Source organism: Hyperoodon ampullatus (genome assembly GCF_949752795.1).
Source record: "Hyperoodon ampullatus genome assembly, chromosome: 3".
NCBI classification, from domain to species: domain Eukaryota; kingdom Metazoa; phylum Chordata; class Mammalia; order Artiodactyla; family Ziphiidae; genus Hyperoodon; species Hyperoodon ampullatus.
Genome location: NC_136916.1, coordinates 5,733,682 through 5,749,205, shown reverse-complemented (window position 1 = coordinate 5,749,205; position 15,524 = coordinate 5,733,682). Strand labels below are relative to the sequence as shown.

The 15,524-nt window shown below is 43.8% G+C and overlaps 1 protein-coding gene across 4 annotated transcripts in view; it reads right to left on the bottom strand.

The window, feature by feature from the left end:
- Window positions 1-15,524, bottom strand: part of RSU1 (Ras suppressor protein 1) — a gene marked incomplete at both ends in the record, with an annotated part of 196,290 nt that overhangs the window by 163,375 nt on the left and 17,391 nt on the right. For 2 of the 4 annotated variants that reach the window (XM_079700872.1, XM_079700874.1), the window contains one exon: window positions 10,268-10,318. The exons of the other annotated variants lie outside the window; for them this stretch is intronic. In XM_079700872.1, the coding sequence (XP_079556998.1) occupies window positions 10,268-10,318 (51 nt within the window). The remainder of the gene's footprint in view (window positions 1-10,267; window positions 10,319-15,524) is intronic. 4 annotated transcript variants of the gene reach the window in all.

The following is a 15,524-nucleotide window of genomic DNA, read 5'->3' as shown; positions in this document are numbered from 1 at the left end:
ACAGGCGGGAAAAGCCTAAAACCACAGCAGGAGGTTAGACAAGACAGTTCAGATCCAACACAGGAGAAAATGGGTCGACGCGTCTGTTAACTCGTGGTCCATTGTATCAGAGCGGTGTTCTGTCCTGTTAAGCTGACTGACAAAGAGAAAGAAAAACTGAAAACAGAAAGGCTTTCTCAATGTTTTACTGGAGTTGAAAACATAGATATATATACACCACTGGCATACCTCGGAGATACTGCAGGTTCGGCTCCAGACCACCACAATAAAGTGAGTTTCCCAGTGCGTACAAATGTTTACACTATACTGTAGTCTATTAAGTGTGCAATAGCACTATTGCTAAAAAAAAAAAAGAAATTCTTAACTTAGTGAAAAAATACGTTATTGCTAAAAAGAGCCAACCATCATCTGCACCTTTGACGAGTTACAGCAGTGATAGCAAAGATCACTGACCACAGACCACCATAATGGATTTAATCATAAAGAAAAAGTTTGAAATATTGTGAAAATTGCCAACATGTGACACAGAGACATGAAGTGAGCAAACCCTGTTGGAAAAATGGTGCTAACAGAGTTGCTCAGTGCAGCGCTGCCACAAACCTTCAATTTGTAAAAACACAAAGTATCAGTGAAGCTCAATAAGGCAAAGTACGATAAAAGGAGGTCTGCCTGCATGTGTGTTTCACTCAAGTTTACAAATTCTTATTTCATAAAATTTAAATTGAAGCATGTAAATCAGATGGAGCTTATGAGCACTTTTTAAAAGCTATCATAAAAAGAATGAGTTTCACATGCCTTAAAAATCACCTTTTTGAAGTTTTGCACACATTTCCAGGAAACATCCCCTTTAAGATACAGGATTGGTGTATCCACACTGCAAATGTACTAATGTTATCCGTCCCCTACTCAAGGTTTCTAAATCTGAGCTCCATGTGCCCCTAAAAAATTCATGGATGGTTTTAACAGGATCTACAAACCTGCTGAAATTATAAGGATTATGTGCGATTTTCTAGGAATCATGGACACAGCTTTCACCCTATTCTTTTTTTTTTTTTTGCGGTACGCAGGCCTCTCACTGCTGTGGCCTCTCCCGTTGCGGAGCACAGGCTCCGGACGCACAGGCTCAGCGGCCATGGCTCACGGGCCCAGCCGCTCCGCGGCATGTGGGATCCTCCCGGACTGGGGCACGAACCCGTGACCGCTGCATCGGCAGGCGGACTCCCAACAACTGCGCCACCAGGGAAGCCCCACCCTATTCTTAAAAAAGGTGAGTTATGAAATGTCAAGAACTGCTCTAAAAGAATGTATATCACCAAGTATTGCACCTTTTAGAATATCTGCTCCCCCCACCACCATGATACACATGTACACACACATTACCTAGAAGAGAGAGTCAGCAGATGATTTACACAGAAACTTCTGCTAGTAGATAAATTCCGTTTGAGGGTTCAATTGTAAATAGTAAAAGATAGCCAGGACATGGGAGCAACCCAAATGTCCATTGATGGAGGAATGGATAAAGAAGATGTGGTACATATATACAATGGAATACGACTCAGCCATAAAAAAGAATGAAATAATGCCATTTGCAGCAACATGGATGGACCTAGAGATTGTCATAATGAGTGAAGTAAGTCAGAGAAGGACAAATATCATATGATACCACTTATATGTGGAATCTAAAACAAATGGTACAAATGAACTTATTTACAAAACAGAAATAGAATCACAGCTGTAGAAAACAATCTTATGGTTACCCGAAGGGGACGGGGGTAGGGATAAACTGGGAGATTGGGACTGACATATACACAGTACTATACATATAATAGATAACTAATAAGGACCTACTGTAGAGCACAGGGAACTCTACTCAATTCTCTGTAATGGCCTATATGGGAAAAGAATCTAAAAAGGAGAGGATGTATGTATATGCATAACAGATTCATTTTGCTGTACAGCAGAAACTAAAACAACATTGTAAATCAACTATACTCCAATAAAATTTCTTTTTAATTTTTTAAATTTTAAAGCAATAATAAAAGAAACCCTTTCCAAGATCAGCTCCCCACGGTGGGTGAGCTAGGGTTTGGAAGGTGACAGGTTCCATCAGCCCACACATAATGATCTCCACAGCCTGCCACCTTTCTGAAATTCCCGTAAGTGAAGTCGTCCATTTAAAAATCTATTGTGGGGCTTCCCTGGTGGCGCAGTGGTTGAGAATCTGCCTGCTAATGCAGGGGACACGGGTTCGAGCCCTGGTCTGGGAGGATCCCACATGCCATGGAGCAACTAGGCCCGTGAGCCACAACTACTGAGCCTGCGCGTCTAGAGCCTGTGCTCTGCAACAAGAGAGGCCGCCATAGTGAGAGGCCCGCGCACCGTGATGAAGAGTGGCCCCCACTTGCCACAACTGGAGAAAGCCCTCGCACAGAAACGAAGACACAACACAGCAAAAATAAATAAATTAATTAATAAACTCCTACCCCCAACATCTTCTTAAAAATAAATAAATAAATAAATAAAAATAAAAAAATAAAAATCTATTGTGGAAGAATTAACACACTACCCTTAGCTTGCTTACTCTTAGCACAGGGCAGGACTCCAAGAAGAGGAATTTTAGAGTAGGTACATTTGGGATGGTGGGGCTGACATGAAAGGGATCAGAGGACGACAAGTGTCTGAGCGGAGGATACAACTGCACCGAAACCCACCTTCTCCAACTTTACCCGCTGGTCTTGGACTGTGCTGGTTCTGGACCAAGGGGCCAACAGATGCTTCCATGTGACGGCCCTGCATGCTTCCTTACTAAAACCCAAAATAACAAACTTCCAACTACAGGCGATTTTTTAAACGGTACCTAACCAGTGGCACCATCAGACTGTTCGATTAATAGCTGTCTGGCTCAATACTATGTATACATTTTTTCGAATCCAATCTTTCAAATGATAGCACAGGAGCAAATTGATGAATGTGTACTAATTAAAAAAATAAGCTATTGATCAAAGCCTCTGTATTATAAATACATTCATACTCTGTTAAAATGCAAACAGCACGCTGTTTTGATACTGTCACAAGGTAAATTCATGACAGAGAGGCGATTTATTTTGCATATTCTCCCTCATAGTTTAATTTCATACAAGCCATGCACAAGAGCTTTTGCATAAGGCATGACAAATAATCTATGAAAGAGGAAATAACTAGACACTTGGCAACAGGAAGGTGGTGGAAGACTGGTGAAGGTCGTTCTTACAAGTTGGGACAGTTAATTTTTCTCATACATCTCAACAATCTATTATGTCTGTCGAAAAGGGTTTCAGTTTATTATGCTTTTTAAAAACTGCTCACTTTTCTTCGTTATAATTGGACCTGCATATTTTGAGACTGCAATATTTTCATGCAAAACATGTTCCTTAATTCCTTTATAATAACACGTACAGTAGAGATCCTATCAATATATACATCTGCATAAAATCTTAAAACATTACATTAGCTTCTATGTGTTTAGAATATTATCTTTATAAAGAAGTTACTGAAATCACTAAAGAAAATACCCTAGTATTTTCTTGTTCATTATAATTTTGAATTCATATATAAGCTATAACTAATAAGAAATAGTCCGTTAAAAAAAAGAAATAAGTTTTGCCATCACACTTAGGTTTACTGCCTGCCTAGCCATTTCCGACACATTAAATGACAAGACAGGGTCACAGTTAAGGCTTCAAATGGCCAGCAAAGCTGCTAATATCTCAAGAGAATGTTTTACATGACAGTTAAAAGTTCAAAGTATAAAACTAAACAATTACGTTCAGAGACCCACACTTACGAAAGGTTTACATAGAGCTGGTTGTTCAGTGTTTGCGCAAAGCAAAAAGACCTCCTTTGCATCTTGCAGAAAATGATGAGGGTTTAGTCCTTAACATGCATGGGTCACAAAATGAAAATAAATACTGTTGTCATATTTAAGGTGCTGGCAATATTTGTACATAGGTTTGGCTGTACGAATAAAATTCTTTTTCAAATTAAGAAAAGCACCACATTGAAAAATTAATGCTCAGAGATTGTTTTATCAGTGATGCAGAATGTAATTCATTTCATAATGCATAGTATTCTTCCCTACACAGTGGCATTCAGTAAAAGAATCAGTCTAAATATGCACAAAATGCACGGTTATTTTTAAATTAAAATCTAGTCACATACATATATATTTTAAACTTCTTTCTTCCACAGGAGAAAAAAAATCTCATATATACTCAATACGAAAAATACTATAAAAGGCAATAAAATTCTCTCACTTTAAACAGACTGGAAGAAAAGTTTCTAACATGAGAAAGTAGCCATAATAAACACTAAAAATGACACGTGACACTGAATGTATACTTAAATTTTGGGAGCCAAACAGAAAAATAACATACCTCCTTATCTACATTAATTATGGCAAAACTGCATTATGTAAATGGCAGTAGTAACAGCCCTGTTGGACGGAGCCGAGAAGCTTGCAAAAAAATTTCGTCTGGCAACACAAATTTGGTTTCTAATCTTTTAGTACAAAATGAGGAGGAAAAAAAAAAAAAAAAGTAACATATCCCAACAGTGACCTCTAGTGGACAAGTCTTAAAATGGTTGTCTCAGAAAGAAATTCCTTTTAAGACTGAAAACAAGCAGAAAAACATTTACAAAGCTAAAACTCCCAAATACCATAAAAACCAGGGATCAGATAAGGCACAGGCTGAAAAAGACTCGTCTAACACTGGCTTGTTACAAGGGAGGGCCATCACAAAGGCAGGAGAGCAGAGACACAGGAAGATCACCTTTGAAATAATGCTGCGTCCCCATCTTAGAAACACAGAGCAAGCAAGCCCTTGAGTCTATCATCTCGGACTGCTGGGACTTAGCAAGACGTACCACCTACCAACCCACTAATCAACCGGCATTAACTGAGTGTCTATTTCATGTCCTGCACGCTTTGGGCACTGCTGTGGGATGGTACAATATATAAGCATGTGACAGGGTTCCTAATTGCAAGAAACTTAACCTACAATTCACTGTATGAAAATATTAGTAAATCATTTGGAACCTTAAATATATAAAACTAAGTGAAAGGGTAGCAGGCTCCAAACCCGGAGACCTAGGATAGTATAGGTCTTCACTTCCCTTTGGAGAAGTGAAACTCAACTGAGCCCACAAGGGTTGCTGGGTGGAAAAAAAACACCCATGGGTGGTCATGATACCCGCTTTCCCCACCGTGGATCCTTAGGTGTCCCCGAGGAGCACAGGCACACCTTGGGGACAATGCAGGTTTGGTTCCAGGCCACCCACCACAATAAAGAGATTATTGCAGTAAACTGAGTCACACGAATTTCTGGCTTCCTGGTGCCTGTAACAGTTATGTTTATACTATTCGGTCATCTATCAAGTGTGCAAAGCATTATGTCTAAAAAACAATGTACATACCTTAAAAAGTACTTTATTGCTTAAAAAAAAAAGTGCAAACCATCATCTGAGGCTTCAACGAGCTGTCATCTTTTTGCTGGTGGAGGGTTTGAAATATCGTGAGAATTACCAAAGTGTGACGCAGAGACACGAGGTAAGCAAATGCTGTAGGAAAAAAATGGTGCCAACAGCCTTGCTCAACGCAGGGTTGCCACAGACCTTCAATTTCTCAAGGCGCAATAAAGCGAGGGCTGCCTGTACCATGTCAGCACATCATTCCTTACCTATGAAAGGGCCCCTATAAAGGGGACACAGACGGCTATTTCTAGGACCTAAGGTTCTGTTTCTTTAGAGCACTCACAGTCCAGCACATTTGAAGTGAGCCCATAAGCAGTTAAGAAACAGAAGCGTGTAGTGGTCACAGCTAACCAAGTCCATTAACCAGCTGATCCTGAGGAAACTATCAGCTTCCTACACTGACCACTTCACGGAGGCCAGCTAGTTCCCCCCGGCCCTGCTGGTCCTCTGTCTGCGCCCTCCCATCAACCACTACTGCTTTCTATGAGGACTGACTGGGAAGCCTCTGTGCACTCAGCATCAGGCCTTAAAGAAGAATAAGAGGGACTTCCCTGGTGGTCCAGTGGCTAAGACTCCGTGCTCCCAATGCAGGGGGCCCGGGTTCGATTCCTGGTCGGGGAACTAAAATCCCGCATGCCACAACTAAGAGCCCACATGCCACAACTAAGAGCCCACATGCCACAACTAAGGAGCCCACATACCACAACTAAGAGCCCACATGCCACAACTAAGGAGTCCACATGCCACAACTAAGGAGTGCGCACGCCGCAACTAAGAGCCTGCAGGTGGCAACAAAGACCCGGCGTAGCCAAATAAATAAATAAATATGAAGGAAAAAAAAAAAAGAACAAGACATGGTCCCTGCCTTCAACAAAGCTTAAGATATCTCTGCAGAGGAAGGAACAGGAAGCAAGAGGAGGACAAGGAAGGGCCACGCTGGTGTCAAGAGTCTATGAACAACAGGCATTGGGGGAAGAGAGAGTTCCGGTTGGCCCTGGTGGGCAGGGGTGCGGGAGGAGGGTGGGCGGAGGGTGGAGGCGGGGGGAGGGGAGGCAGGCAAGGGAGGAAGGGAGGGGCGGGGCGGCCTGGCGTCAGAACCCCAGCTTCCCTCTGAAGCCAGAAAAGCACCTCCTTCCGGTGCCCAGGGGGCTACCTGTCCAGTCACAGCAGAAACGCAGAGGAAACGGTTCACTCGCGACTCGGCCTCTCACCCGTTCCGTGCATCGCGGGAACGTGTACCTGGGCAAGTTGCTGCCGGCAGGGTCACCCCCCAATCACTGCACCAAAACCCATCAGCAGGGCCCCAAGCCCCAGGTTTAAACGTCAGGTGCGTTGCTGTAATAATGAGGAACCTCTAACAGCGATCACACTGACAATTTTGAAAGACGTTTACGAACTCTTGTGTCATAAACATCAAGAATTTCCACTCACAAAATCTTGGGGGGGGGCTTCCCTGGTGGCGCAGTGGTTGAGAGTCCGCCTGCCGATGCAGGGGACGCGGGTTCATGCCCTGGTCCAGGAAGATCCCACATGCCACGGAGCGGCTGGGCCCGTGGGCCATGGCCGCTGGGCCTGCGCATCCGGAGCCTGTGCTCTGCAACCAATGGGAGAGGCCACAACAGTGAGAGGCCCGCGTACCGCAAAAAAAAAAAAAAAAAAAAAAATCTTGGGGAATTTAGGGGTCATCAGCCCGCTTATTAGGCCCTTCCATGTGGCCTCAGTCGTACTGCGTTGAGTGGACCCATTGATGTCAAAACCACCAGCATGAGGGCTTCCCTGGTGGTGCAGTGGTTGAGAATCTGCCTGCCAATGCAGGGGACACGGGTTCAAGCCCTGGTCTGGGAAGAGCCCACATGCCACGAAGCAACTGGGCCCGTGAGCCACAATTACTGAGCCTGCGCATCTGGAGTGTGTGCTCCGCAACAAGAGAGGCCACGATAGTGAGGGGCCCGCGCACCGCGATGAAGAGTGGCCCCCGCTTGCCACAACTAGAGAAAGCCCTCGCACAGAAACGAAGACCCAACACAGCCATAAATAAATAAATTAATTAATTAAAAAAAAAAAACCACCAGCATGAAAAGGTGCGAGTGCTACACTGTTCCAACGGCCCTACAGATACCGACTCAGGTCCGTGGAGTCAAGAGCTGTCCCCAGATCAAGGTCCCAGTGTGACGAAGCTGGTGATTCATTCCCTAAGTACACAAGAGGAGACATCACAACAGTGTAATTGGCACACGAAGAGAAAAACACACATACTTTTGCAAGATGAAAGCAGTGCTGAGGGGTTTATCTTTTGAGTCTGAGTTTGAACGCGGTGCTGTCAGCCAGTCCCCGTTAAAAACCACAGAAAGTGAAAGACACTGATTACAATAAAAAATGACAGGAGGGTGGGCACACCCACCTCCGTGTAATGCATATTTATATTTCCATCAAATGGACATATTTACTATAAACACTGGAAAAGCCATAGCAAAGCCATTCATTTAAATGCCAGAAAAATAGTAAAAGATGCTAATTTGACCTTAGTGGAACAGATCGGGTGTCACTGACACCACTCACAGTGGCTTCAAACAGAATTTACGAAGACAATTAATTACAGCTTACTGGATTAGGTCAAGAGTGTCTCAAATGGGAGAAAGGCGAAAAAAAAAAAAAAAAGGAAGAAAGAAATAAAAAGTTTGGATCCATTCACAGCGGAACCTCTTTAGCAGCAGACACAATTTAACTCTGTATTTATGCCTACCCAAATTAATCTCATGTTGCATGCCCGGAGAGACAGGTTGATCCACTGATCCCTAAGATTTCTCTTTTTGTGGACATTTAAAAAAAAATAAACTACAACCACCTGAAAGACTTTTTAAGGACCAGATCAATTAATGGTATAATAGGAATAAAACATGTTTGGCTTTCTTGTTTAAATGGAAACTTTTGCCCTGATGACGATGCTAGATCTAACAACAGTAGTAAGCTTGGCAATTAAGAAATATGCTCATGAGCTAAACGACAGAGAGCTTCGGGAATTTCTGCTCACAAAATCTGGGGTCATTTAGGGATCATGCAGTCCCCCTCCAAAACAAACTGCAAATCCCCTCTGAACTGGGATTAGGGTCTCAGTGAAGAGCAGAGCCATTTGTTACCAAAACAATGAAAGGGGCAGCATATTACCTGTGACAATAACGATCACACGTGACCTGTCAGCCGCACTTTCAGTTGCTGGGGCCCCCGATACGCAAACATGGTTAACTGTGCCCCTCTGCCCTTGCCATACCAACATGTGCTTTTCGCTAAAAATGAACTCATATGCGTGTCTGCTGCACACGAGGGGCCCTAACTGCCACTCAATTCTCAGTAATCAACAGCTCTGTGACATTGCTTCGAGCTGTATATGATGAACACACACACATAAATTCGCGACACAAATCCCTCAACGTGACATTCTGCTTGGTTGCACTGGATGTGGAAAGCTCCCTAACAAATTCTGGCCACGTGATTAGAAAAATCATTCAAGTCTTCAGGAAATATGGTGAGCACAAAGAAGTGACCATCAATTAGAAATCAGACAGCAGAGTGGGTCCCTGTCACTAAAACCTTTAAATCCACAGCTCTAAAAATAAAATGGTGGGTTTCCCTGGTGGCGCAGTGGTTGAGAGTCCGTCTGCTGATGCAGGGGATGCGGGTTTGTGCCCTGGTCCGGGAGGATCCCACATGTCGTGGAGCGGCTGGGCCCATGAGCCATGGCCACTGAGCCTGCGCGTCCAGAGCCTGTGCTCCGCAACAGGAGAGGCCACAACAGTGAGAGGCTTGCATACCACAAAAAAATAATAATAATAAAAATAAATTAATTAATTAAATGGTCCACAATTATTCACAGAAGATACGCTTTACAAAGAGGTATGAAATCTACTATATGTTAACTGTACCACTTCCAATGCCCAGGACAATTTTCCTTGGAAACCAGACTCAAGAACTTGAAAAATGCAGATGCAAGTTTATATAATTTTTATAACTTTGGGCTTTTCTTCTCCCCCCATCAAGCAGGGAAGAAAAGTATAGCAACAGTTACATTTTCCCCTTTTGAGGAGAAAGTATAAATGAAAGCGAAGAACTCTTATTCTAACTTTTTTTTTTAATTAATTAATTTATTTATTTTCGGCTGTGTTGGGTCTTCGTTGCTGCGCGCGGGCTTTCTCTAGTTGCGGTGCGCGGGGGCTACTCTTTGTTGCTGTGCGCAGGCTTCTCATTGCGGTGGCTTCTCTTGTTGCGGAGCACGGGCTCTAGAGTGCAGGCTCAGTAGTTGTGGCACACGGGCTTAGCTGCTCCACGGCATGTGGGATCTTCCTGGACCAGGGCTCAAACCCGTGTCCCCTGCACTGGCAGGTGGATTCTTAACCAGTGTGCCACCAGGAAAGCTCTCCTCTTTTTGTTAAGTTTTTTTCTTTTTTTTAAATAATAATGAAAGTCTCAACATTTCAGGTCACTGCAGCATTTACCATGCCCTAAGGGGACCATTTCCAGACAAACAATGTCACTGTGTTTCTTCAGTTTACACACGTGATAGGGAAGAATCCTCAAAATAGAGCAAACTACAAAATACAAGACCACCATCTGCTCAGGTACCTTAGTGTCACCCAAGTAACCTCTCGGTTTGCCTAAATAATCATTTGTCATTAGTGTCTTTAAAGGAAACCAGAAGAATCTGCAGTACTGCCACAGTCCCTAAAAGTCAGAAATTGTGTAACAGAGGACAGCGCTGACTTACTTGTTAGCTTGTTGTGGCTGAGGACCAGTTGTGTGATGTGGGACAGGGTGACTGTAAAAGAAAAAAAAGAAATCACACAGTCAGTTAATGTACCCAGAGTACACCTACACTCCTGCAAGGTGAAGTGCTAAGTCATTTTCACAGGTTGGAGTGTTACCGCTCACAAAAACAGAAGCAGGGGTTCACAGAAGGCTGTCTGTTCGATGTTAAACCAAATCAGGAAGAGCTCTGCAATTAGCAGTGCAATGAGCAGAGCGAGGCAGCACTGACGGGACTAAGGTCGCAGGGCCAAACACGACGAGGGCCAGTTAGTGCCGCTCGGCGGCCTGGCCCCGTGGCCCAGCCTCAAGAGCCCATCTCACTAAGGGGACTGGTCAGGAGATCCGGCCCAGAGCCCGGACAAGGACAACTCCTCTCCCACTTCCCCACACGCTTAAACAAACCATCGCATCGAGACAGAGACCACGTCACCCTACAGCCCCTGGGCACACGGTCAACCCCGAAACGCTGCTACAGGCTCTCAGATGATCCCAGTAAGAACCTTCCACAAGTTCCTCTCTACAGGTTTTGGTTGACATTTCAAAGCACCAGCAGATTGCTCACCAGTTTCGAACATTATCATGGAGGCTTAATCTGCTGAAAAAGATTAGATCTGCTTTAAGAAGAAAAAAAGGTTTTTCCAGCTACCAAGAAAGAAAATATACATACAGATCCATTTAAAAAAAAAAAAAAAAGAAGAAGAAGAAAAGAAAGAAAAGGAAAAAAAAAAAAAAGCCAGACAGAAAAAAGTGACCTGCCTTCTACTTTGGGTTCTAAAACTTCACTGCATGGTCAGCAAGCTATATGTATATTTTATTTTTGTGGGTATATATATAAATTATATATATATACACACACACACACACATCCCTATTTATTTATTTATTTATATAAATTAAATATTTATATATAAATATAAAATCTAAATGATTATACACAATATACTAAATATACTAATTAAATACAGTATACTTTATATTACAATTTTAAACGAAGATGTATTAGTGAAGAAACATATTTAAAATTTTTTCCAATATTCTTTCTATAAGAATGTTATTTTAATGCAACAGAGTTTTTTCCATAAAGGAATAATAAGACAAATATTTTTTCTCAAGAAGGGTCTCCGGGTTGGACCCCAGCATCCTTGAAAAAAATATGTATCATCGCTGACCACAATTTTTGAGTGTTTTTCTTTTGTTCAACCTCCCACAAAGTTAGAGAAAAGTTCACAATACAAGGCAAAGACCTGCTTTTCTGCCCTGACCCACCTGAGACTAAGCTGTTGGCTTGATGTCCCATAAACTTTAGGGTATTCCTACAAAGACATTTTCCTGCAAAACCACAATATAATCACCAAAGTCAAAAACTGAGCATGATACATCATTACCATCTAATCCTCAGCCCCCAACCAAGTTTCACCAAATGTCCCAGTGTCCTTTTGACATGTCCCCATCACTCTCTGAGTACTTCCCTGCTTTCTGGGAAGAGATAGTCAAGCTCATCTTGTACTTTTGCTGCCACAGGCTTGAAATCAATCAGCCATTTCTCCAATGAGCTGATTCTGTGGAAAATAGTACTTACAAGCCAAAATCTGGGCACTAGATGTGCTCATTGTTACTTGGGGGCTCAGTATTCTCAGCGCACAGAATTAGAGAATACACTCACCCCCCCACACATACATCTGTACAGATCTGTACACACACATCTGAACTTGAATCCCAAGTTCACACCAATAGATGGATTCCAATACAACACTGCATGGTTCATTCTCATTTTCTCCGTTTCCCATCTGTTAACTCCCTTCTCTAACAGCGAGAACTCTGGCGTCCATAATTTTTAACCTACTTACGTACGCCATCGATACCCCTACATATAACTGCGTGAAGCAGGGTTATCTTACAGCTGTGTTGGGATGGCTCTATGCTGACCTGCAGGGACACCTGGAAGTCTCATACTGATTCTGGGTCAAGATCCAGATGAGTAGATGGGCTCGAGATGTGTCATGTCCTATTCAAAGTTGCAAACACCTTGGAGGCTCCAGGACCAGCTTGTTCACATGTCCAGGGATGTGTAGGTCGCTGGCTTATACCTGGTTAGAGGCACCTGACCAGTCAGGCACAGAAGACAGTGCTAGACATTTCTGTCCACGCACTCCCAACACCCAGACTCGCTGACTATGTCTTGAAAGTTCTTACCTGGAGATAAAGTATGCCCTGAGCAACCAAGAAACGAGCCTGGGGGGCTGCGCCAGTGAGCCCCTGGGAACCCTGACGTTCGTCTGTGCTTTCTAACCCCTGCTAAGCTATGTCCTGTGCCCTCATTAACTCCCTGGGTGAGTGGGCTTTGAGGAACCTTCTGGGTTCTCTCAACTATGCACCCGTGTATTAATGCAGGAACCCATCTCCCCATGCTCCTTCTTCCTACCTGGACACCTGCCCGGTTCACCCTCCTCACTTGCACCTCCAACCTCCTGGCCCTGGTCCTGCTTTTGGGCTTGGACCCCCCAAGCCAGGCTCCCCACCCTGCTCTGGGCCACCACACCCACCCCCCAACACCTGAATGCCTCTTTTCCTGTTGCACTTACTGGCTTCGGGATTGAAACCTTAGGGGAGGAGGAAGAGAAAGGCAAAGCACAGGGGAAGAGCATTTTTGTGATTTTAAAAGCATCACCATGATGGCTTCTTACATGACAAGTTAGATTCTAGACACTGCAGAACATCTCACACATTTGTATTTGTAAGAGTTAAGACTGTTCTTGTCCACCAGATAAAGCATTCCTTTACCTCTGAGGCATAGAGTCTGATACGAAAACAAAAAATCTCCAAGAGCTGTCCTCATGCAAAACCAGATGAAACAGATTCAGAGATATACGAGTTAAGACAGTGGTCAGTATCCTAGGAGAACAAACCACAAATAACAGGAGTTACACAAGAGTTTCTCTCTCACTTACACACGGGCAGTCCAGAGGTTCCTGGTATCTTGTTGCTCAGCCATTCATGGATCCCGCCTCATGCTCCAAAAAGGCTGCCTGAGCTTAGCCATCGTGGCTGCATTCCCCTTAGGAAGACGGAAAGGGGAAAAAAGCCATCCTCCTTTACAATTCTTCCAAGAAATTGCGTGTGGCACTTCCATTTACAAGCAATTAATCAACATTTTGTAATACAGTGATGCCTAGATGCAAAAGAGGTGGGGAAACATAGCCTGGATTCCCAGTGACCACATGTCAGATACAATTAGGGGTTTTATAACCCACACAGATGGGGCAAACCAAAACTGGCAGCCAACTAGCAGCCTCTCGCACTAGCGAACCACTCTATTGGAGTGTCACAGAAATCAATTCTGATTACAAAAGCAAAAAACCCCTGACCATCTGATCGCCTCCTGCCGTAATTTTTCCTAAAATATCACAACTACCATAATTAAAAAGAAAAAAACTTTGCTCTTCTCCCAGCTCATATTCACAACGAAAGATTTAATTAGGAAAAGCTGGGCCTTTTCAATCTCTTCATTCTGTCTTCTCGACAAGCATTTAGCAGGGGAGAAAACGAAGAAGTTTGAAAGTTCTTTTTTTTTTTTTAAATAGAGAAGAGAAATGCATTTGTTGCTTCACCTGATCACACCACTAGATGTATTTTTCTTTCTCATTATTGTTACAGGGCTACATGCTAAAGTAGGTAAGAGGGAGAAAAATTAGAGCAGAAAAGAGAAAGTTAATAAAAGATCTGTGAGGAGATATTTAGGGCAACAAAGGACTCCAGGCTGGGTCTGCGGGGAGAGCAGTTAAGTTGGACAGAATTGAAATCACAGCATCAATCACAAAGCCTGTGACGGGCAAAGACCGAGGACCAACAGACATATTCATGTAACCTGCCACTCCCCTCCACTTGGCCATGGTGAGTCCACTGTGGGTTTCCTATGGAAACTGCAGTGTTAAGAAAGAAGGAGGAAAGGTCTACCAAAATAGAACAGCTCATTTAAAAGTACAATAGCCACCCTGGTCAATCATGTGGGTGAAATGGAATGAGGCTGTCCCCACGGACCTGCCCTGCTAACCCTCACCACACACTGGGAAATCTCCCGCTGCAGGAATATCAGACCTTACGGTCCTGCCAGTCATGAACTGTCAGGAAGCAGTGGCACCAGAACAGTGACAACAAACTGTTATTAAAATTCCTAAAGCAATATTAAACCACGCTTTGCCGAGGCATTTTCAAAGTAGAATGCACTTCCGAAAGTCAGCGAAATAACTGAGAAAATGTGTTGGCATACTCAGTTAACTGTTGCCGTGCCTTGGATACCATTCTGTCTCTAGCCTTTAGAAACGGTATGTGGGGACTTCCCTGGTGGCGCAGTGGTGAAGAATCCACCTGCCAGTGCAGGGGGCACGGGTTCGAGCCCTGGTCCGGGAAGATCCCACATGCCGCAGAGCAACTAAGCCCGTGCACCACAACTGCTGAGCCTGCGCTCTAGAGCCCGTGAGCCACAACTACTGAGCCTGCGCTCTAGAGCCCGTGAGCCACAACTACTGAGCCCACGAGCCACAACTACTGAGCCCGCAAGCCACAACTGGATATTTACCAGGCACGCTCAGAGTGTCAATGGTCTCTTCCTCGGAGATTCTGTTAGAAGTAACGTCAACAGTACATCCTCATTAGACTGGGACAGTCCTGGATTATGCCCACTTTCCCTCTCAAAACTGTCCTGGTTTGGATGATATGCCACACAGTCCCTCAATTTAGGTGACACAGAATATGCACCAAAATTCTAAACTGCGAGATATAAAAGGATCGTGGGCACAAGAGAAGTGTATCTGAAAGGATAACAGGAGATTAGAAGGAGACATCACAAGGACTTCCCTGGCGGTCCAGTAGTTAGGACTCCACGCTTCCACTGCAGGGGGCCAGGGTTTGATCCCTGGTCGGGGAACTAAGCCCTGTGGTGCAGTCAAAAAAAGAAGGAGACGTCATTTACTGTGGGATGACACGTCCAAAAATGCTTTAAGGCACTGAAACTGGACTTGGAGGATATATGGAAATTGGAGGTTATGGAGGCAATTCTAGGCTTACCTGAGTGAAGAGATGGAAAACAGAGAAGACACAGGACTGGACTGAGCAGGCGGTATTGCAATGGAATATATTCAGAAAAATCAAAGGACTAGCTAACACTCCTAGAAAAAGAATCATGGTTTCTAGATAAAACGTGGAAGCAGATGTTATTT